The sequence below is a fragment of the Bidens hawaiensis genome, unplaced genomic scaffold (assembly GCF_021521415.1).
Source record: "Bidens hawaiensis isolate Kalapana, Puna unplaced genomic scaffold, B.hawaiensis_p1.1 tig00030761_1, whole genome shotgun sequence".
NCBI lineage: Eukaryota > Viridiplantae > Streptophyta > Magnoliopsida > Asterales > Asteraceae > Bidens > Bidens hawaiensis.
In genome coordinates this window covers 106,008-131,321 of record NW_027495130.1, presented here as the reverse complement: position 1 = coordinate 131,321, position 25,314 = coordinate 106,008, and the positions used below count along the sequence as shown (strand labels likewise).

General features: G+C 41.5%; 1 protein-coding gene across 1 annotated transcript; it reads left to right on the top strand.

Annotated features, from left to right (window-relative positions):
* Positions 1-7,871: 7,871 nt before the first annotated feature.
* On the top strand, positions 7,872-8,210 carry LOC143580892 (uncharacterized). Its single transcript, XM_077063806.1, has one exon. The coding sequence runs from the start codon at positions 7,872-7,874 to the stop codon at positions 8,208-8,210; it is 339 nt and encodes a 112-aa protein (XP_076919921.1).
* The last annotated feature ends 17,104 nt before the right edge of the window (positions 8,211-25,314 follow it).

The following is a 25,314-nucleotide window of genomic DNA, read 5'->3' as shown; positions in this document are numbered from 1 at the left end:
TTTAATTAAATCAAGAGACACAATTTATAAAGGAAAATTGGATTTCAATTATCCAAACTATTAACCATTGGCCACCAATAATCCTTACTAAGACTACTCCTATTGGCAATCTCACAATCTCAATCTTACATTATAAAATTAATTTCTCTCTCTTCAATCTACATAATTTAACTCATCCCAATCTTTTATACACATTCACAACCCATCCCAACTTAAAAAAAATGTTTTTTTAACGAAGTCCGTTTTTAATAAAATTTATATCGGAATGTTCATAATTTTTTTTAAGAAATATCGTGTATTTAATTATTTTTTTTAGTTAGAATATTAAAAGTTAATTAAATAATTAAGTTATCGGAGGTTAGTTTGGATTGCAATCTAGGTTTGCTCCACCAACCTAGATTGGCAATCTAGATTGCATTATTTTCTTTTTTCAATTTCTTTTTTAATTTTGGGCTCACCAATCTCATTATGAGATTGCCAATGGAAGTAGTTTAACAATGTGACTAGTGGCAATCTCAACTTTCGTTGTTTTTACCAAAAACAATCATAGTCTAACAAATTATTAACCCCGTTAGTTTTTTTTTTCTTTTAAGTTAGTGTGAAATGAACTAAATACGCTGACTAATAAAAAAAATATAGTTAATAAAAAACCTAGCAGCACCCTTATTTTTTTATCCCCTCTTAGTGGTTGTGTTCGAACTTAACACCACACAACCACTAGGTTTTCTACGTTTAGAAATAGACGATCGCCAACAACTTACTTTACACCACTGCCCAGATCTCTCTATGTCTATATCATGTTTTGTGTTGCTTCATAGATTCTTGTAGGAAATATAAGGCAGGCAAACGGGCTGTGGTTTTATGGGGTGATGATGGTGTTTCATGGGAAAATGGTGGAGAAGGAAACTGGAGTGAGGGGAATAGTCAGCAATGTGGTCGTCGGAGTGCGGCTATGTCGTGTCCGGAAAACGAGGGGCGGTGGTGACTATCTTTGGGGGTGGGGGGGGGGGGGGTTGTGTGATATGGTGTTTCTGATTCAAATTTGAGATGGACGGAGGCGACATTCAGATTTGTTGCGGGCGCCGGGCAGTTGAAGGTGGTCGGAAAAGCCTTACGTCGGATGACGAGGAGGAAGTGTGGATGGTTATGGTTTTACGTTTTTTTATCAGCTCTGTTTTTTTATTTTCCAGTAAGGGTATTTTGGTTATTTAACACCAACTTAAAAAATATATAACAATTTATGAATTGTTAGACTGAGATTGTTATCGATAACCATAATTAAGTAGCATTAATCTTTTTTACTAAAATAATAAAAGAAAAATAAACCCACCCCCTCTTCGGTTCACCAAGCCCGACAACACATATGTCATCTGAATCATTTTTTTGTTTGTCACACCACCTACGACACTAACACATCTCCTCCTTTATAACTTGGTTTCGGCTTCACAAACACCCAAAATTATATATTGCAGTCATGATATGATTTATTGGTTTCACCAACCAAAAATGAAAATCTACGGTGAATTTTTCGTCTTTAGAAACACCTAAAGTCATAACATGTTTAATAAGTAAGGAGTTTTTGAAAATGAAACTAGCGGTCTCTTTGAACTCGTTACTTTTGATGACCTCACAACACTCTTTGTTCAGGTAGCGGAATTAATGGTATGGACAACACCATTAATTTGGAGGTACCGGTAATCATGTTCTGATGAAGTCACAATGTTCAGAAGCATCACTAATGATGCATTAATACTTGGTTATATATATTGAACTTCCACAAGCCAATATCAATGGTGATGCCTCTTTATTTTGGTATTGGATTTTGGGAGATAGCATTAATAAACAATTTGTCCCCTTATGGGAACTAAACAAAAACAATTCCTTTATATTGGGGATAACCATAATTGTTGAAATTTGTTGTGTTATGTATTAGTATATTTAAATTCATGAATAACTAGCTAACTTGTTTATAGTTAATTAAAGCTCTGTGAGACTAACGTTGAATTAAAACTATTGTGAATCAATTGTTTGATTTACATAAAGATGAAAATGGATAAAGAGCAGAGACAAAAAGCATTAATGTTTATTGGAGATAAATATCGGGCATGACCTGTTTTCAAAATCATTTCATGCATCCGCGAAATGGGTTTAATAAACGGGTCTATTAGATTTTAATATGTGTCAACCTTATTGTTGATGATGATGCCTCCTCATTCCATTAATATCTCTCATATATAATGGAAATTTCTAAGGATGTGTTTCGTGCTGCGTTGTGATCTAGGTGAGTTTGCATGAGAAATAACGCTAGTGTTGTGTCAAAATATCTTGATCGGTATAGAGGTAGGGTACCAAAAAAACCCAAATACCCTTAAGTACCACCCGCGGGTCATAGAGGAGCCTCTCACATATCACCCGCGGGACATATGGATCACCCGCATATCACGGTAGAGGAAGAACGTCCTCATACCACACACGGAAGCATCCTGGCACCCTCAGAAGTCATCCGCAGGGCAAGACATCGGTCCGCCAAAATGATTGGAGGGCAATGCCAACTGGACAGCTGTTAGTAACTAACTACCCTCTAGAAGAACGCTCACGATTGTTACTTGAGGAATACGTAACTTGCCTACCAACGAATGAGGGACACCTGGCCAGGTTGTTATAACCGTGCACATGGCCAGGGTACAATCCGTCCTATCATTGGGTGACGTGTGTCCAAGTTGTTATACCCATACAGATGAGATGTATAGTTCAACCTATCACAAGAGGACACGCGTCCAGGCGGTTATCGAGATCTTCTAGAAGATGACAGCTGGCTCAATCACCTTCCTACATCATTCGGCTATAAATACCTTGTCAACCTGCATGAGGTATTCATTCACTCACGGGTATTCTTACTCACATATACTTTGACTACTCTTAGTCTGTTGAACTTCGGTACTTTCTCCTTTACGAACATTACTGATTCTCACGCCGTAGGGTGGCCCCACCTTGTCCTTCCTGTAACGAGACTCACGGTGTCTGTTTTGCAGGTTCCGGTCACTGGACTTTGGGAAGTTGTGCTCATACCGTGTTAATAGTTATCGTACTTTACACTGTGGACTCATTGGATCCAGGACCCATACCAGGGGATCGGATCCGTGTTTCTTCATTGGCGCCATCCGTTTTGGTGTTAGAACTGCACAATTTTTTCTCCGTTGGTTTTTTGGTTCGTATAAAGTATGAGTAAACTTCCTGAGAGGCCGACGGGAACTCCTGTACAAACACCACGTGTTGATAATACTGATGCACCTGAGGGTTTTGCTTCCAGTATTTTTGCACGTGGCTTAGCTTCAGGTTCACGTGCCACCGGTGCAACGCCGGAAGGTCGTACCCTTGAGCGTGTTGTTGCACCAGCCGGACCAACTCCCACCGATTTGGGATGTGTTACAGCTCCGGAGGGTTCCAATTTCGGCAGGTCAGGGACAAATTACGAAAGAGACTTGCCGTACTAGATCAGTTCTGGACCTAGAAGATGATTCCATAGAATCTGAACTAGCAAGATCTCATCGTCATGAGTCCAGATCTGGAGGATTATTGTCTCCGGACGAATGGTTACGCGTGCAACAAGAGAGTTTGGCGGCTGAATACGAACGCAGGGTACGTAATGAACGTTATCATGCCCGTTCTTTGACTTACAAAGAATCTCCTTAGAGATCTCTTTCGCCTCCTCCAACGGTGAGAGGAAGTCAAATTCGTTACAGCCTACAAACTGGCCAAGAATTCATTGAACTGCGATGGTTACGTCCTCGCCCTCTCATAGACATTCGGATGCCTTCTTACCTAGACGAATATGACAACTATGACTCAACCTATCGCCCAGAAGATAGCTTCTATACGGGTATCAGTAGGATGAGTTCAAGAGCAAGAAGCAGTCGCCCACGTGACATCGTTCGCCATACCGAGTATCACAGCGATTCTGAGGAAGATTTCACCAAACCATATCGTCCGGCAGCCTTTGCCGAGAAGTCAAAATTCATAGCTAGCATTGTGACAGCACCCTTTCCTGTCAATGCTAAGATACCTATAATGGTAGGCAGGTACAATGGCATGACTGATCCAAGTGATCATCTGCAGAACTTCGTGGCGGTAGGTGGCGTGAGCGGATGGACGCTCCCTTATTGGTGTCACATCTTCGCATTACCACTAACAGGGGCAGCGAGGGAATGGTTCGAAAAACTCCCTGATGGTCAAATCTCTAGTTGGGATGATCTGGTGAAGAAGTTCTCACAACAGTTCAGCCAACAGAAGAAGCATCCGCGTGACCAATCAGAGATTCTGGTTGTTATCCGCCGGGATAATGAGTCCATAGAAGATTCATCACCAGGTTCAATGACGAAAGCCTGAACATTGGTGGGATAAGTAGAGACATGCTCCGCGGTGCTTTTTGCAAAAACGTCAAAGTGTGACGAATTGATCCGCACACTCACTGGCAGGGATGGAACGCCAAAGGAGTGGGATGATCTTATGACTGCGGCAATGATATTTGCCAATACTGAAAAACATTGGGGAATAACAGTTCAAGACAGAAATTCAAAGTCGAGTTTCAAACTCCACGACCCAATAAACAGGCAAAGGGGCCAATCTGGTCAAGACTTCAACCAAACACAGAGGTATCAAAACCATTTGATGCAATATCTCTCATCGGCAACAAGAACAAGGCAGGACCAGCAAGTCGAGGTCCTAACAGATGGACTCCTCTTTCAAAAACTCCCGCCGAGATTCTCACCACTGAGAATGTAAATTTTCAAAAGCCACAACCGCTCACAAGGAGATCGTTCCTTGACAATAAAAAGCATTGTTTGTTCCATAATGACATTGGCCATAATACGAATGAATGCAATGCTTTAAAAAGCGAAATCGAAGCGGCTGTGAAGTCCAGTAAACTAGGACACCTGGTGAAAGATGGAAAGTCGGGGACTGGTAAAGCTCCTATGCTGTACAACCAGGGCCCATCCAAAAAACAAGTCAAGGAGTTGAACGTCCATATGATCCAGGGCGGACACAAGACGGGAGGAAAGAGAAGAGAATGTGACGAAGAGGAGTGGAAAAATGAACCAGTAATATTTCCACGAGTGAAGGGAGGACCCAATAACAAGAACCCCCTGATCATTACCGCCCTCTTCGGTCATTACCGTTCTCAATATGTGTTCTTTGACACTGGGAGTACATCGGATATCATGTACGAACAATGCGTTGAACAACTTGATGATGAGGACAAAGAAAGATTGAAACCCATCCATGCTTCAGTTTCAGGGTTTGAAGGAGAAATAATGCATCCTCGAGGGGTGATCTCTTTCCCAGTCACCCTAAGCGATGAAACTCATTCAAGGACCGAGGAGGTTGAATCCCCAGTTCTACCTGCAATGTCGAAACATGACATTATCCTCGGACGAGAAGCCATTGGTGACTTCAACGCTCATCCGTCAACTTCTCACGATGTGCACCGGTGTGGCAATAATTCATGTCAATCGACATTGCTTTGCAACTGAGAGTTCAAAGCCCAGCAAGATTCCAAAACAGGCTCAACGAACTGAGCTTGAAAAGTGGGTTTTGAACAAGAAGTTTCCTGATCAAACTATAACGATCGGACCCACTATATCCGAGATAGTAAGGACCTTTCTGAAACAGTTGTTGTCAAAAAATATTGATGTCTTTGCATGGCAACCCGTGGACATGTCTGGTGTCCCGCGGAGCATTGCGGAACACAAGCTGAGGGTAAACCCTATGTTTACACCAATTGTTCAAAAACAGCGTAAGATGGGTCCAGAACAAACAAAAGCAATGAATGAGCAAGTCCAGGACCTCTTACAGGCTGGAATCATCCGACTAATTCAGTATCAAACCTGGGTCGCCAATCCGGTTATAGTTCCCAAAAGCAACGGGACGTGGCGGATGTGCATAGATTTCAAGGATCTTAACAAGGCGTGTCCCAAGGATTGCTATCCTTTGCCCGAAATAGATCTCAAAGTTGATGTTGTGGAACCATTCAAGTTCAAATGCTTCCTGGATGCCTACAAAGGCTATCATCAGATCCACATGGCTGCAGGCGATGAAGACAAAACAACATTTCGCACCGATCAAGGCACTTTTTGCTACAAAATGATGCCTTTTGGATTGAAGAATGCAGGTGCCACATATCAACGGTTGATGGATATAGCGTTTAAAGGACAAATTGGTCGAAATTTGGAAGTTTATATGGACGATCTTGTGATCAAAAGTGTTGAGGAAGACCAGATGTTGAGGGATATCGAAGACATTCGAAACCTTGAAGAGCATCAACATGAAGCTGAATCCAGCTAAATGTTCTTTCGGGATGGAGGAAGGAAAATTCCTCGGAATAATTGTCACGGGTGCGGGCTTCAAAGCTAATCCGGATAATGTCCAAGCTGTAGCCCGCATGCCTTCTCCCTCCTCTCTCAAGGAAGTCTAAACACTCAATGGTCGATTGGTTGCTTTGAATCGTTTCTTGGCAAATCATGCAGCCAAGTCTTATCCTTTTGTATCAACACTGAGGAACTACCTCAAGAAAGCACAGTTTAGATGGACCGTGGAAGCCGAACAAGCTTTCTTGGAGGTTAAAAAATGTTTGATGGAACTGCCCACGTTGACAGCATCTCACGTGGGAGAACCTTTAACGATGTACTTGTCAGCATCAGACATTGCTATCGGGGCTGTCCTTCTGACGGATAGAAAAAACGTTCAAACACCGATCTATTATGTCAGCAGAACACTGTCAGACCCGGAGACAAGATATTCCATGCTGGTAAAACTGGTCCTAGCACTGGTCTACGCAGCACGACGCCTCCGCAGATACTTTCAAGGGCATCCCATCAACGTTTTAACTGGATATAAGCTCAAAAACGTCCTCAGCAAGCCGGAATTGTCTGTGCGATTGGCCAAATGGACCATCGAGCTTGGTGAACACGCAATAGAACATAAACCTAGGCCAGCAATCAAAGGGCAGGTATTGGCGGACTTCTTCATAGAAGTCCCACAACATAAAGAAAAAGAATGCTTGATCGAGCAGCAATCCCAAGCACCTCCGGATGAAGGACAAATTTGGTCGTTGTTCACGGACGGAGCTTCAAGTAGTGAAGGATCTGGCGCAGGCCTCAGGCGAGTCAATCCCGAAGGCCATGAGTTTACTTAAGCCATAAAGTTGGACTTCAAAAGCACCAACAATGAGGCGGAGTATGAATCTTTTTTGGCAGGCTTACGGATAGCCTGAAAGCTTGGGTTAAACATTTGGAATCCTGGGTGGATTCCATGTTGATTGCGGAACAGATCAACGGCACGTATGAAGCAAAAAATGACATCATGGCTTCATATGTGTCACAGGAGAAAGATTTGATGCTTCAGTTCTCCTCATGCAAGGTAGGGATGGGCAAATTCGGGACTGGTACCGGTTGGTACCGGTACCGAAATCGGTACCGATTAGGTATAGTAGGTACCGAATCGGTACCAACGTTTTGAGTTTCGGTACCGGAACGGTACGGGATCGGTATTTCCCGAAATTTCCCGAAATTTTACCTTAAATACCGGTACCGTCCCGGTCTTGTCCCGGTCCCGTACCGGTACCAAGAATCCGCGAAATTCGGGACCGGGATTTTCGGGACCGGGACCGGTCGGTACCGGTACGATTCCGATCTCATCCCTAGTGCAAGGTCATTCACATAAAAAGAAGCGAGAACAAATCAGCAGATGCTCTCAGTAAATTGGCTTCAACAAACTTCGAACATTTTGCCAAAGAAATCTGCATCAAAATATTAGATCGCCCGTCTGTTCCACAACACCAAGTATTAGTGATCCAAACGGGAGTGGAATCCTGGATGACGCCCATTATAGCATACCTGTCATCCGGAGCCCTCCCAGAAGGAAAAGCAGCGGCCCGGAAGATAAAGCACAAAGCCTTGAACTATCAGTTACATGACGGTGTTTTATACCGACTTTCCTTCCTCGAACCACTATTCCGAGGTGTAGATGCTGAGGACGGGAACTATCTGATTAGAGAAGTTCATGAGGGCATATGTGGTCTTCACGCTGGCCCGCTCATGGTCGTAGCAAAATTAATGAATGCCGGATATTATTGGCCAGGAATGCATTTGGATGCTGTGCACGAAATCAGAAAGTGTGATTCATGCCAGCGTCATGCTCCTAACAAGCTATGACCAAAGAACGAGTTAGTTCCAGTCACTTCGGCTTGGCCGTTCCATAAATGGGCGATCGACATAATGGGACCTTTCACCGAAGCCCCCGGACGTGTCAAATTCTTGATAGTAGCCATCGACTACTTGACAAAGTGGGTGGAAGCTAAACCGGTTGCTTCCATAATAGCAGCAAGTGTTAAGAAGTTCCTATGGGAATTCATAATATGCCGGTTTGGTCTTCCTTTGGAACTCGTTAGCGATAACGGAACTCAGTTCGCGGACAGTGGGCTACAAGAATGGTTGAAATAATTACACATTTCTCAAATCTTCACCTCTGTAGCTCACCCGCAAACGAATGGTCAGGTTGAGAGAACCAACCGGACGATCAAGGAAGGAATCAAAGCAAGATTAGGGACTAAACGGACGGGCTGGGTCGACGAATTGCCCCATGTACTATGGGCCTTCCGCACTCAAAATAATTCCAGCAATCCTGAAACCCCCTTTAGTCTAACCTATGGCACCGAAGCCATGATTCCAGTCGAGATTGGAATCCTATCTGCCCGAGTTTTATTGATTGATGACAATGATCATGAACTCCGGATGAATCTTGACCTCCTCGAGGAGAGGAGAGAACTAGCATCGATCCGCGAGCATAAATACAAAAGCCAGTTGCAAAAGTATTATAACTCGCGGGTCCAAGATGTGAGTTTGATGCGGGAGACTTTGTCTTCCGCAACAATGAAGACTCCGGGCAGGAGCTTCCGGGCAAGTTGGCCCCAACTTAGGAAGGACCTTATAAATTCAGAAAGTTTTATTTAAAGGTTCATACAAGTTAGAAAAGTTGGATGGGACTGAGATCCCTAGAACTTGGAATGTGGCCCAACTAAAGAAATGCTACATATAGTTTGTTTTTCTCTTTTGGCATGCGTGCCTAATCAGATATTCACAACCTATGTAATTTCACCTTTTGTAATTTGGCTTATGCCTCATTTATAGAAATTTTCATTTTAGTCGTTTAAGACTTGTATTGTTATGTAATCCTTTATTGGCATACAAAGAAGATCCCCCACACACTTATATTATGAAATATAAACAAAGTGCACCGGATATAAAAATAAGCCTTCTTTATTCGTACAAAATAGATTACAAAACAAAGAGAGTTTAATTACGAAGAAAAAGGAAAATCTATCTATGATGCGACATCATTATGTCCCGCACCTTCTCCTCACGCACCCTCAGCATCTTCTTCATCAAGGTCAAGAAGAAATTTTAACTGCTCGATGCTATCCTCCTTATCCGCAAGCTCGGATATCTGCTCCGCCAAAGAAAATTTCAAAGAATCAAAATCCTTTGTTTTTTATTTAAGGACGGCAGTAGTATCCTGGCCGGCCAAAATACACTTTTCAGGAACCCTAGAAGTCGGGCCAAACTTGTAGCCTTCCTCAAAGCCTAATTGGCGGCCAGCTTGCTTGGACACCTTCAGGAGAACAACAACACAGTTCCCAAGCTCATCACTCGTCCGAACATCGGAGATGACGTGTCAGAACAATTATGCATAAGTAACTCTAAACACTTAGATTATTTACAACAAAAACAAGGTACATACCTTGGGGATCGCCTCCACCAATAGCCATTTCTGGTCTGCCTTGGCCCGGACAAGCTCCATCTTATGACCGGTGCACTCCAAGGCTTGATCTGGGTTCTTGGCATTAAGGTCAGACAAACGCTTGTCCTTGTCCGCCGATTCAGCTCGTAGAGCCTCCATCAATTTGGCTTGTTCATCAATTAATTTGGCTTGTTCATCCAATTGTTTCTGGAGAACAATCCTGGCTTCTTCGGCAGCAGATCGAGCAACCTTCTTCGCTTCCAGAGCCTGGCAGGTTTCTCGGGCCTCGTTTATAGCTTTAAGAGCTTCCTCCTTGGCATCGGATGCGGATGCCGCCAGCTCATCCCATTCCTCATTCATCGCTAACCAGTCCCTAGTTATTTCTTGATTGGTGGAAATAGTATTCGCCAAACGATAAGAATTGGAGTTCAGTCATTCTTGGAGAATACTACGGCGACGTCGCTCCCTTTCAGCGGGAGGAAGACTTTCCCGCAGATATTCAAAGCATAAGTCCACATCGCGAAATGTTGAATCTCTACGAAGAGACCAACATGGACGATGCGGGGTAGGGTCTTCCCCTTGAGGAGCTGGAGAGGTCTGCGGGACATGAGGGAACATGCTCAAACCTCCTTGATCTCTAAAAGGATGGACATTATAAGAAGGTGACATACTGACACGATCAGTATAGTCAGCCTCCTTGTTCTTCATATGAGAGTCATCCGCCACCTCAATGGGCTCCTTAGCACTATTAAGTGGTGGTGGCGAAAGAGGAGTAGAACTCTTCAGACCTGAAACACCTTCAATAAGGTCATTTAGGTTCCGTGAACAACATTAAAAGTTGGTTAGAAACATTCCAATCCATAACAGTTAACGAATGGAAAAAATTGGTTAACTTACCCAACGAAGGGTCTTCTGCGTCGAGCTGGTCCAAACGCGCCTCAAGGCAGCAGGCTTTGCTTTCTTGGACTTCTTTCTTGGGGCGGCCTTGGCAGGATTAACCTTGCGCTTGCCAACCACCTTTGAAACATCCGCATCAGCAACTGGATGTTCACCTTCAGTAGCGACATCGTCAAGTTGGGGATGGTTCCCCCCCGAAGCAGTGTCAACATCATCTTGACCCGCTGCCTGACTAGTATTGGCTCTATGGCAGGTAAGACCTGCAATTGATCCCACAGCGTTATTAACATCTACTGTAAAACTTCCTTCGCAAAGCGATGACTCTTCGCTGGATGAAAAGAGTACAATCACCCCACTAGAAGTAATAGCAGTCACAGGTCGAGGTCGTAGAAAGCCCTCACCTTTTTGAATGCATTCTTCAACATTGTCCTCACCTTTGGCGTACATCGCCTCAGAAACTATTGGTTCCGGGCGAAACGCGGTGGGAAACACAAAATTAGGGCGGGTACGCTCAAGAAAAGGCACATCCTTTTCATCGATTGGGCGGCGTACCATCATTCCCCCCTCATGATCTAACAAAGTGCTGAAGGCAGAACCCTCACCTGCACAAATAATGATAACAGTCAGAAATTAGAGCTATGTCAAAGCAAGAGAAAAAGTACTCTCAAACTTACTCTTGTCAGTCTGCTCGTAGTAAGGTTCCAAGGAAGGAAATGGCCATAGACTGCTCATCTTTGCACTCACCATCGCCCCTTCATGGATTGGGCGCATGGGATTTGGAGTGGCAGTCAGGGCTGTAAACCAGGGAAGCCCCTCATGGGCAGCAGCCGGAACCACTGGCATGGTCTCCTCCGCCTTCCGACGGGTCATCGGGAACGGAATAACCTCCTCCCGGATCCAAAAGAACTTCGGCTTCCAGCCGTGTAGACTTCGGATCCATTCCGTGCCTATAACATTCTTCCCTATGGAAGCAAAGCTATACCATCCATCGCGGAAGGTCATTTTATAGAAAACGGCAAACATGCCAATAAATGGTTCAAAATCTCGAACTTGACAACAGAATTCGAAGTGACGAATTCTCAACATCCCAAAAGGATGGACCTGGGATATATGAATCCCATAGGTTGTCAAGACTGATCGAACGAATTTCGTCACCGGAATTCGGAAGTTTCTGGTCGTAACATGGTCCACATACACATCAATCTTCTTTGGCGACGGACTAGTGGCAACAGAACCTTTCGCCGGACGTTCTGGCTTCCATTCAGGTGCCAGGCCGTATACGTTAACAACGTCATCAAAGTCTTTATCTTTAAGATTCACAACGACGACATGGATGGTAGGGGTACCTTTCTTTTCTCCGGCCATCTAATAAGAAGAAGAAGAAAATCTCAGAAAGTTTTATGCTTTGAGTGTTTGAATGAAAGAGAGTCTGAAAGTGATAAGGGTTGAATGAAATCACAAGTGATATATTTATACTCATCGCAATTAATGCGACTGATGGAGTGCCAGAGGAGATAGAAACCGCGGACCACCAGATGAATGACACGTCAGGCGGGAGGTTCAAGAAATGGTAAACAGGCTGTCAAGGGCGTCATACACGTCTTGTCAGTTTCCCCTAAGAAGTCTCTCTCCGCCATGTCATCACGACTATCTAATTCTCAAAAATTTCTAATTTCAAAAATCTCTTAAGGATATTTTCCTTAAAACTGTTGGATACTCACAAAAGACAAAAAAGTTCTTTCTCATTAATTGCTCAAAAGATGATTACAAAAGTGGAAAGAAAAATTACAAGTTATAAAGCATCTTAACCTATTCTAAGGGTTTGAGGTCGTTTTGTCTTTCGGATCCCTCTGCAACTTTAGCTCCGCCTCAAGCTCTTGGATTCGAGTGCCTTGAAGGGCCACTTGATTTTCCAAAGCTGAGTTTGCTTCTTGAGCCCGGGCCAAATCGTCTTTTTCTTTTTGGGTCTTAGCCCGGGCAGCCTCAAGAAGGGAATTTTGTCTTTCACAAGCCTCCTTCCATTGGCGAGCAGCGGTAGCATTTCGATCTTACTCGCCCTTGAGGGCATTCTCCGCATCCATCTGCTTCCATTTAGCAGTCATGGAGGCCAAACGATGCCCCCCAGCTTCTTTCCTTGCAGCTTCAAGGGCTCGAGAGGATTCACCTAACTTCCCGCCCATTGTACACCATTCATGTAAGACTTCTTGGCTACCGACTAAAGCATTAGCCAAGTGATAAGCTACGTCTGTATGAAGGTCGTGGCGAGAAAGGTCACCTTGGTGCACCATTTCGGCCGGTGGCACGCAATGCTTAATAAAACTCATGCAGACCATGGGGTCAGTGAACCGGGATCCATTATGTGATGTCCCATGGAGGGACAAATAAATCATGCTTATCACCCAAGTTCGTGTCCCCATAATAACGGTAACCTGAAGGTTCAAGACGAACTGGGAAAGAAGATGACTGTTGTGGAGGAGGACGAGGAGGAGACTCATCGATCCTGAAACCCTTCTCATTAATAGCAGGATTGTTCTGCTGGTCACCAGTAACACTCCCAGTCTGAAAAAGATAGTCAAAACGATTATCTGTCCTAGACTGGTTGTTGAGTTCTTCCGCTAAAGTGTCAACCGGGGGAGTCGACGCCCTCTCTTCTATAATAGTCTCAATCGAAGGAGAGGTCGGTCGATCTTCCATATTAATATTACTCGGAGGAGTAGAAGGCTTGTCCTCCGCCTCTCTTTCTGGAGAAGGAGTTGGAGTAGGCAACCTCTCATATACATCTTCCGGAAAGATCAGCGGATCTGCACAAAAAACTACACTTAGCTAACAACCCAAAATAGTAAAGTACTTCAAGGGTAATACATACCTTCTATCGTATCAATGCGATCAGCAAGATTGTACTGTGGCTTCTTGGGACGACGAGTTTTCCATTTCTTCTTTGAAGGTCCCGCCTCAGTGTTCACAGTCTTGGTACCTGCTTGGCTTGCTTGAAAAGCCAAGAAAGCTCTCTTTCTCTCCAACTCTGCCAATAAATGGGAGACATAAGAAGATTCAGGTGCATCGCCATCGTTATCCCTCTCCTCTTGAGAGGCGGAAAATTCAGAAGCATCACCATCATCATCGTCTGATGATAGGATGGCGATCATCCCGTCAGATGTAAGGGCATTAAGAGGAGGAGGGTTTAGAAAATACGCACATGTTTCAAAGGTGGCATCCGAAACAATGGGCTCAGGTCGCACCTTCTTTGGAAAAAGGAATCGGGACTTGGTTTTCTCAAGGATTGGTAGGTCCCCTGCCCACACCAGGGCCTCTTCAGGTAGCGCCCGCATTGGTGTTGGTTCCGCCATTAGGGTGCGAAACCAATCACACCCCTCATGAGCAGCTGTAATAACGTCCGGAAGAACGCTATTAACAGGACGACAGACCATGGCAACAGGTACCACGTCCTCGGAGATCCAGAAAAACTTACTACGCCAGTCGGAAGATCCCTTATCGACTTCATAACCAAGACTCCTATCGGAGAAGCCTTGACATGTAAACCAACTGTCACGGTTGGCAAGACGGTAAAAAACTGGAAAACGGTCAACATGCGGCACCAGTTCACGTGCTATACACACAAATTCGTAGTGACGAATTCGCATGACAGCACGTGGGTGCAGTTGGGAGAGATGAATCCCATAGGCAGTTAGCACCTTCATGAAAAATTTCGTTATAGGGAGACGGAAATTTCCATAAACGAAGTAATCCAAATAGACGGCCATTTTACCAGGTGGTGATAAATTGGCTATGGAACCGGGAGAAGGAAATTCCGGTTCCCACTCTGGTTGAATGCCATACGTCTCTCGCAACTTTTCATATTCTAAATAGTCCCATGAAACTTCTATCTCGTCAATTTTAGTTTGAACGTTCGACATTATAGAAAGGTTTGATAAGAGAATCTGAGAAAGTTCGGTGACTTTATCAGAAAGAAAGTAAAGAAGATAATCAGCGAATAAAGGTGATAAAACTTCGAATAAAAGATTTCTCTTCCTTTTATACCCATCGCAATTAATGCGATGGGATATGAACAGTGGAGAGAGAAAGTCATCGCCTAATCATCAACCGCCACGTCACGCGGGAAATTCGAAAAAGAGAAAAAGTTGCACAGTCGGGTACAGTGACAGCCGTCAAAAACGTTCCATCATCGGTTCATGCGCCTGCGAGTGGTCAACTTGTCCTTTTTTCATGATTATCTATACCTACCGAAGATATTTTCTACCTAACTTCAAAATTCAAAAACCCCCAAAATACATTAAGTCCAGAATTTCACCCGCATAAAGATTTCAAACGGAAGAAACACTGGACTGGGGGGACTTATAGAGGTAGGGTACCAAAAAGACCCAAATACCCTTAAGAACCACCCGCGGGTCATAGAGGAGCCTCTCACATATCACCCGCGGGACATATGGATCACCCGCATATCACGGTAGAAGAAGAACGTCCTCATACCACACGCGGAAGCATCCTGGCACCCTCAGAAGTCATCCGCAAGGCAAGACACCGGTCCGCCAAAATGATTGGAGGGCAATGCCAACTGGACAGCTGTCAATAACCAACTACCCTCTAGAAGAACGCTCACGATTGTTACTTGAGGAATACGTAACTTACCTACCAACGAATGAGGGACACCTGGCCAGGTTGTTATAACCGTGCACATGGCCAGGGAGCAATCCGTCCTATCATTGGGTGACGCGTGTCCAAGTTGTTGTACCCATGCATATGGGACGTATAGCTCAACCTATCACAAGAGGACACGCGTCCAGGCGGTTATTGAGATCTTCTAGAAGAGGACAGCTGGCCCAATCACCTTCCTACATCCTTCGGCTATAAATACCTTGTCAAACTGCATGAGGTATTCATTCACTCACGGGTATTCTTACTCACATATACTCTGACTACTCTTAATCTGTTGAACTTCGGTACTTTCTCCTTTACGAACATTACTGATTCTCACGTCGGAGGGTAGTTACAGGAAGACCCCCCACCTTGTCCTTCCTGTAACGAGACTCACAGTGTCTGTTTTGCTGGTTCCGGTCACTGGACTTTAGGAAGTTGTGCTCATACCGTGTTAATAGTTATCGTACTTTACCATGTGGACTCATTGGATCCAGGAACCATACCAGGGGATCGGATCCGGGTTTCTTTAATCGGTCTCTTGACGCTTGGCATCGCCACGAGATCAACAAAGAATTTCTTCATCCAAGCTTCTTCCTTTCCTTCCTTATAGGATACAATGTATTCAGACTTAGTGGTTTATTGTGCAACTACGCTTTGTGCATAAAACTCTTCCATGTCCCATCATTGAGTATGAATACGTGTCATATGTATAATCGAGATTTATTTCGATTAGTTTGAGCTAGCATCAATGTAATACTTTACAGTAATCTCCTTGTTGTCAAACCCCGACCAATGGCGAAACATGTCGGGGCGTTACTTAAATTGATCATAAGCTCAAGACACTATTTTTATAGCGACAACATTTATTAAATTATTTCAAAAAAATACAAGTACGCATAGTTTAAAATAAAACCAAACGAATAATCCCAACACAATTAGTCGTGGAAATTGTCTCATTTTTAAATAAACTAAAACCCAAAACTACGTCTTTAACCTTTCAGTCATCCAATAAGCATACATGGAACATACGCAAAAATAATATATGTGTCAACAAAATTGTTGGTGAGAAATACACATGATTTATTATATGATAATAAAAAAAATCAAAGCACAATTCTCATGCTGATTGTAATATTTTGGGTTTTCGTTTATGTATCCTTGTAATCATACCCGACCCGTTTAAGGGTTCGGGTCACTCATTTAATATAACCGACGCATTTATTGAGTATATTTTCTTTTAAAAAGTTTTATTTTTATTATTAAATGGTTTAACTATTCAAATTCACAAAACTTGACATTTTCCACCCAAACTCAAACTATAACCCATTCTCGTTCCATCTATAAACTCCGGGGACCCGATATGTAAATTCTGATATTAAAATAATATATTATAACCCAAACCACCTCCCGGTCCGACCAGTTGACCCAAAAACCCGACCCGCGCACCCGAAATCCTTCAAACCTCCAATTGCCGCTCGTTTATGATCGATTAACTTTGGCAAGTGGCATATTTCGTCGAATAAACGCGTAACCGACACTCAATTATAGTATAAGCGTGTTAATTAATCCGTAAATTGATCAATTAACCATTTTTAAGCCTAAACAAACCCTAATTTGTGATCTTATATAATCCTTCGTTACGAATCAATTAACCGTGCCGAACCCTCCTCCTTCTCGTCGCCAATCTTTCCCCTAAACCCAATTCAATTTTCAATAACATCCCGACACCTAATTGAAGCAAGTTCAAGCCGCAACCTAGCTCCTTCAAATCCACCATTGTTCCAAGCGTTATACTTCAATTAAAAGGTACGGTTATATTCGCGATTTGTCATAGATCAATAGCCCCAACTTGTTTTAATCAAACATGGATCAGATTACCCAATTGGATAATCTAGGGTTCATATCCTCTTTTAGTTATGTTTATATATTTTCGTTTCTGTAATGTTAACAAATTGATAGCTTGGCTCAGTTGGTTGTTCACCTACATAACTATGGCTGGGTCGCGTTTTTTTTACATTTTTTTTCTTCTTTTCATCTTTCTTTGTTACTTTATTTCTTTAAATATCTACTCAACTAAACATTATAAACCGAGACTTTGAGCCATTTTTTTTCCGTCATCTTAAAATCGGTTTTGGGTTTTGTTAACTTTTATTATTACTATTAATATTCATTATTATTAACATCACTATTTTTACTTATTAATTATTATCATTAGTATTATCACAATTATTATTAATATTATAAGGTAACGACAACAACATTAACATTAATAAATATCCTTATAATTAACTAAAATGTACCTAATAATATTTTAATCATACACAACCTTATCGAATCTTAAAACCCGTCGTAAAATCTTAGTATTTCGCTATGATTTTATCTAATTCTTGTTATCATCAACAACTAGGAATATTTGTCGGTGAACCTCGAGGAGTTTGACCGCTTTCATCATAGTTCGTTTTTCTTATTATCTCTCCCCACTTAGTCTACTCATTAAAGGTAAGTAAATTCACATCTCCCTTTTTACCACTTTAAAATTTTGGGGGCGTTATGTGTTCAAAATCAATTTATTGTTTTCACTATTCCGTTATATGCATAATTGTAATTGCTCGATTAGTTGTTATGTGCGAATATGACTATGTGTTTATTTTTATGTTGGTTGGTATCTCATCCTTATCCTCATCCTCATCCTCATCCTCATTAGTATGGTCATAACTTGTCGAAGTAAACCGTATCATTGCGATTCGGTTGAAAAGATAACTTTTATTTATTGTTTACTAGTTGTAGTAATTTACGATTGTTGCATGAAATTGTCATTTTAATATTATATATACTCAAAAACCGTGGTTTACTTTCTTAACTTTATGCTGACAAAAATATATATATTCACGCATGACGCTGGTAGCTTTATCGGATGAATCAAGTATTGGAAGTAGTAGATGAGACCTTAGGTTGCTTTGATGGTTGAAGAAATTTTTTTTTAAGTTATTTATGTTTTGAATATTTAAATTGTAACGGTTTTTCATTTGAAACAATGTTTGTGCTTTTGAACTTGATATATGAATGAATAATTTAGATATTGACACGTGTATTTTACTTAGTGTCTTCTGAGCTATGATACAATCAATGTCGCGCCCCGGCATGTTCCGCCGTAGGTTGGGGTGTGACACTGATGTGAGAACTACAACATTAATGAAATATGTAACAAATAGGATCAGTTCTACTTGACATGAGCCAAGGTAGTAGGACAAAGTGTATGATCATACTACGAGGATTAGGATGAGGCCAAACAAAGCATAAAAGAAACAGATAGTCGTATAAGCATAAATCAATAATGAGAAATCCAATATAACATATGTAAATGAATTGTGGTTGAAGACTCGATGTTATAAATATGAGGTTCGTATGCATGTTACCCACAAAATAAAATAGGGAAAGGGTTGTGTAAAACTCAACTTAGAAAATAGGCGAGTAGAGATTCTAAAAGAAAATAAACTTGAACTTGAAATTAGCGAGTTGACCAACCAAACTCAATGAAACAACCCTAAATGGTATTCCCCTAGGAAAGTTGATCAGTGTCAACCATATTGTTAATGATGATGTCAACTCGTTCCATTAATATCTCTCGCATACAATGGAAATTCTAAGGATGTGTCTTGTGTTGCACTGTGATGTAGGTAAGTTTGCATGAGAATAACGCTAGTGTTATGTTAAAATATCTCGATTGGTCTCTTAATGCTTGTCATCGCCACGAGATCAACAATGAATTTCTTCATCCAAGCTTAGCTACAATGTAATCAGACTCGGTGGTTAATTATGCAACTATGCTTTGTGCTTAGAATTCTTCCATGTAATTGCGCCTCTTTGTCAAACCCCGACCAATGGCGGCACATGCCGGGTCGTAACTTAAATTGCTCATAAGGTCAAGAAACTATTTATTAGGCGAAAATAATTATTAATTTATTTCATAAAATCCAAATACACATAGTTCAAAATAAAACCAAACAAATCATCCCAAAACAAATAGTCATGGAATTGTCTCATTATTAAATAACCTAAAACCCAAAATTACGTCTTCAACATTTCAATCATTCAAGAAGCATACATGTAACATGCTTGAAAAAATATACTTGTCAACAAAGTTGTTGGTGAGCAACACACAAGACTTATTAAAGCAAAGCACAATTCTTATGTAGAAGCGGTAACTACAACGTTAATGAAATATATAACAAATAGGATCTGTTCTACTTGACATTTGCCAAGGTACTAAGAAAAAGCGTATGATCGTATACGAAAATAAGGACGAGGCCAAACCAAACTTAAAATAAACACAGAGTCATATACGCATAAATCAACAATTAGCAATTACACATAAACACATGTAAATGAATTGTGGTTGAGACTTATAATATAAGGTTTGTACGCATGTTACCCCCAAAGTAAAATAGGAAAAGGGTTATGTAAAACTCAACTTAGAAAATAGGCGAGTGGAGATGCTAAAAGAAAATAAACTTGAACTTGAAATAAACGAGTTGACCAACCGAACTCATGAAACAACCGTAAATGGTATAAAAATCTGAATGAAATATGATAATTAGAACACGAATAATGTCACGCCCCGGCTACTAATAGCGGAAGCATAAAACGGAAATGCAACAAACACCTCTGGTATCAACCACATTGTTTATAAAGAAATATTAACAAACTAATTTACATCATTTTAACTTCAGTTACATACTAGGTGTTTCACAACATAATAGGATCTTGAAGCCACTTTATTTCTTATAAGCATACTTGTATCTATCTACAGTAGTATCCATCACATTGTATTGATATCCAGCAGGTTCGTTAATCAGAACGTTGTCAGTTTCATCAGAACTTATATTTGTTTAACCTTCAAATTAGTATAACTTTTTATCCGTACATATTTAAATAATGAAATTTATACCCTTGTTAATTATTAACTGCAGATATTTGTAAATATATTTTCAGAATTATTAAACTTATTTATTTACAAAAATCGTTTTATATGTTATTTTTAACTGATAATTCGTTCGTTTATATCAAACGATGCTGAAAAATCCGATTATGTTTTCAAAATGATATAATATCTTCAAAAACTCCTTGTAAGTTAACAGAACTCAACTGTTTAACTAAAATACCTTTTTGAGCTTTAATCGATTGTTAAAAATTGATTAAACAAAAATCCATAAATCATAGGTAGGTTTTTCCAATGAACCCAAAATTTTATATGTGATCTTATAATGGGTTCCCCGAGTTTTACACAAAATTTTAGAATTTTTCAAACTTATTTGCCATTTTTCATATTAAATCATCATTAACTAGTTATACAACCACCAAATATTCAACGTTTATCCAAAATTCTCAAATTTAAACAGGGACTCATTCGTATGAATCCCGATGTCCCTGAAAATTTTCAAGAGCTAACAATACGCATGTCACAGTCTAAGCCCAAACAGCCCCTAAACGAGTATATCGTTTTATACCTTTATGTTTTCCTATTGATTAAGCCCTTGTCTTGTGTTTCCGAGTTCTTGGTTAGCTAGATAATATATCTATATATCATGTACCACAAAACCAAGCATGTAACATCATTAAATAATCCTTGTAACATATGTTTTTGGTTAAGGGTCTAAATCGAGTTTTTGATCCGTAAAAACTAAACCTTCTAGTCCTAGTTTTTTAATCAAAAAATTGCATGATTTAGTTTAGTACATATGTTTAGTAACAAAACCTGTATTTGTACCAGTTTTAAGGGTTTTTCGTGCTTAAACATGATTTTTTCTTAATCAAACTAGAAATTTTATGTTTAAAACATGTTAAAAACAAATAAAACAAGTTTTTACCTCAACCTTGTGGCTGGTTTTTGGAGAGAAAGGTCTGGACCAATAGACGACTTGACAAAATATCTTGTTTGGGGTTTTGGAAATACTTGAATGAGAAGGAAACAAAGGGGGTCTGGCCCCCTTGATAGATATTTTTACCCCCCCACCACCACCACCCACACACACACTTTTTTCTTCTTTCCTCGTGTTGCCTGCTAATATGATCTATTTCAGATCCATTTTAAGTACGGGTTTGGCTTTTGGTTTAAAAAAATAGTTCGAGTGCGGTAAAAAACGCAAAAACAAGCGTATTTCGGCTAATTTTTTAAAATCAAAGAAAACATAAAATTTAAATGTCAAAATCCAAAATATTTTTGAAAGTTGCTTAAAACATCTTAAATAAGTGTTTCATTAGTCTTTTTTGGCTTAACGGATTATACAACGCTTGTTTTGGTATTATTGATCGCGTTTAATATCATAGTGTATCGTTAAACGGAAAACTTTCCATTTAAGTAGGTTTCCACATACTAGGGCTTTAATATCCATATGTTAGTTGCTATTATATATATATATCACTTATTTATGGCCCCTGATACATTCTGGTCATAATCGGTATCGTTCAGTTAAACGTTTGCTCGTTACGTAATAAATGATTATTCGTTTACTCGTTACGTAATAACTAAGGTATACCTGGTTTTGTTACAAATGTCACAAATATTTATATTAAAAATTTGGTGTACTAAAACAAAAATCACAAAAATTCAGTCTAAGCGGGTGTTTGGTTCGTGTTCGGCCCAAATTTTGATATGAAATCGGGTTTGGTTCTGACATGGCCGTTGTGACATTCGTCTATTTCGGGTTCTATTTGTATTCTTTTGTGTATTTGTTTATCACGTAAACCGACCCGATTTATATCCCGAACATTTCAAATATATAAAATATTGGATTTCATGTTACTAAATCATTCCCACATGTTCAATTTAAAAAACCCCTTTTACGGATTTGTAAACGCATTTAAAACGAGCAAATTGCATCAAAAACGAACTTTCGGGACGCGTAACGAACCATGAAAGACGAGCTGACAAACCCCACCCCTTGGGGCACAGCGCCGCGTGGCCACCAAGGGGTAGGGGGTCGCGGGGTGGCGGCCTCAGGTCCGCAAGTATATTTGCTTGTTGTTGTGTGTGGTTCATATCACTTTACCCAATCCGAATTTTCTACCCATTATATGTCTTGCTTATCCTCTCAACATTATTCCCTATTATCAAGACCCTTTCCTTCATTCATCCTTGTTCTCACTTCATATTTACTCCAAATTCTCTCTTAATTCTTAAGATTCAAAAGTTGTTCTTCATATTCTTAGTTGTTGACTTCTCAAGTCAAACTAACCCTAATTTTTCATTCTAACTTGTTCATATAGTTTTACTAACACTTGAATATGGTGGAACAACATATATATATAATATTGTAGGTTCCTGGACGGATCGTACACGAGATATCCCGATATACACAGGTGCGGAATCCCTGTGTAGATCGTTACGGACGTAGAATATTAGCTCACGAACACAAGTACACACAATACGAACAACCACACGTTATATTGATAACTCAAACCGAGATGCTTACAGACTCACGTCAATAGACTCACACGTAACTGAACTCGATCAACCAAAACCTAAAATGACCAACAGAAAAACCGAACATAAACAGTAACCCGTAGGTTACTTATATACACGACAACTTCGCCTCAGGCGAAGTTGTCAATAACTTCGCTCGTTGAACAAGTTCGCCTAAGCGAACTTGTCAACAACTTCGCTCGGTTAACAAGTTCGCCTAAGCGAACTTGTCAACAACTTCGCTGTTACACAAACAATTACCTAAACAATATTACAGACTCGATTACAGACTTTATACATATGAACTACTGACATCTATGCACCAACAGACTCCCCCTTGGCAGTAGCTTCATATCTTGATCTTTCAGCTCTTGTCTTGTAATCCTGTATCTTCATGCGTGCACTCCTTCTCTAACACACACCGTGACTACTCGCTGATATTTCCTTGCTTCATCCTTCCAAGCAGGAATATAGAATATCTTCTTCTCGTTGAGCATCTTCAGATCAGCTTTCGATAAGTTTACAAGATGCATCGGGTCGTACACCCTCAGCACTTTTTGTTCATCTTCGTCTTCCATCACGGCTTCAGCAGTCTGGCAATCAACGTACCACCATTTTAGATTCGTCAACACATCTTGAGGCATGTTCTTCATTGGAACCTCCTTGATGCATCGGATCGGCTTGTACTTCATCACCATCCATGGCTTGCCATCTGCTCTCAATCCCCTCTCTTTATCTTCCACTAACTTCCCTTTTTGAGGCTTCAGAAGCTCAAACTTTTTATCTTTTACGCCTTCTTTCCACACAATCTTCTCAATCATTCTCGCCATATTATTGTCACTTCTGTTTATCAGGCCTAATCTGCCCAAATCTTTCACCTCGCATTCTGGCAACGTGTTGAGAGATCTCAACATTCTCCTGAAGTATTGAATGCCATCATAACGTTTTATCACAAATAACTTGATCTGTTCATCATAAATCCAACAGATTATCCCCTTCTTCGCCTCAGCATAGCCTTTAATGTTATAGCTCTTCTTGAACATGGCTGGAACAGAAGGCTTCTTGGTCTTGACAAACCAATGAGCACAGCCTTCCTTCCACCTAGGCTGCTCCTCCCACTCAGTAGTCTCATCCATCTCAGCCCTCACATCGGCTTTCTCAACCTCAGGGATCTCGTGCTCGACATTCTCTTCCACAATCTCTCCTTCCTCTATCACATCCTCAACAATAATTTCTGCACCAATCTTTTCAATCTCACTGATTGGCAGAACATCTTCATCAAATAATACATCGTCGCTGAACATGTCATCATCAAGTTCCTTCAGCGCATCGATCACGTCATCACCACCACCAGCCGCTTCGGTAGACTCCCCCTCAGCTGTGGAAGCCCCAAGAGCTTGTGAGGTTCTTGGCAGCTCACCACCTGCACCTTCCGGTGAATTGGGATCATCGTCTCGGTCTTCTCTACGCTTGGTCCTCAACTCATCTCCTCTACAGCTCATCTCCCCCTGAGATGCCAAGAACGCTTTCAAGGCATCTATGACTTTCTCGTGCTCAGCCAGGAGGGATGCCTGCAGTTGATTTGCTTCCACTAGGCTTTGAATGGTCTTTGACTGCTCAGCTACAATCCGCTCTAGTGAAGCTATCCGTTCCGAGTCAGAACTGGGCGTGTCCGCAGGTGGTACCGTACCCGATACTCCTGCAGAAGTGGTGACCGTAGACTCAACAAATCGTGCTACTACCACCGGTGGAGTACGCGATTGAGGTGGTAGAGACACAATTTCTGGAGCCGACGTCTGGACGGCCGTGACCGCTGGAGTGTCAGCCGACGATGTAGCCACTACGGGAACAACCGTAGCGCCTGTACCCGATACCTGCACAGAGGTAGGAACAAGGGACATACCAGACATGGCAGGTGGAGCAAAACGTGCAAACCTCGAAGTCTCTCCGGCTCCAACACCCATACCTGTCGTTTCCCTTCGTGAGCGCTTTCTCACTAGCCTCACAGCTTCTTCTTCATCTTCTTCCTCATCGTCGTCGTCAACAATTTTCTTCTTCTTACCCACCGTTCGCTCATGTCTCACCATCATCTGTCTGGCCTCTTCCATTACATTATCAAAATCAGCTTGTGGACCCGAGACTGGTATATTCTCATGTGGATCAAATCGGTCCATATCAAAGAACCCTTGCCCGCTGAACATAGCGTCAAGATCAATCTCAGAAGCTGGCACAGCAGCAGATGCAGCAGTAGATACAGCAGGCGCAGCTGATACAGCCTGGTGTGCTGCCGCCTGTTGTGGTCTTGGATCCCTAAACTCGTCCCCTGCCGCAGGCACATACTCTGGGTTAATAAGATACCCAAAAAGCGGAGTATGCCTGGGACGCAGCTCAGGCTTGCTTCGTGCGCTAGAAGTGCGACACTGAGCAAAGATACGTTTCGTCACACATTCCACGTATCGAATAGGGCGTCTTTGAGGTAGCGACGGAGCCACATGATTTAAAAT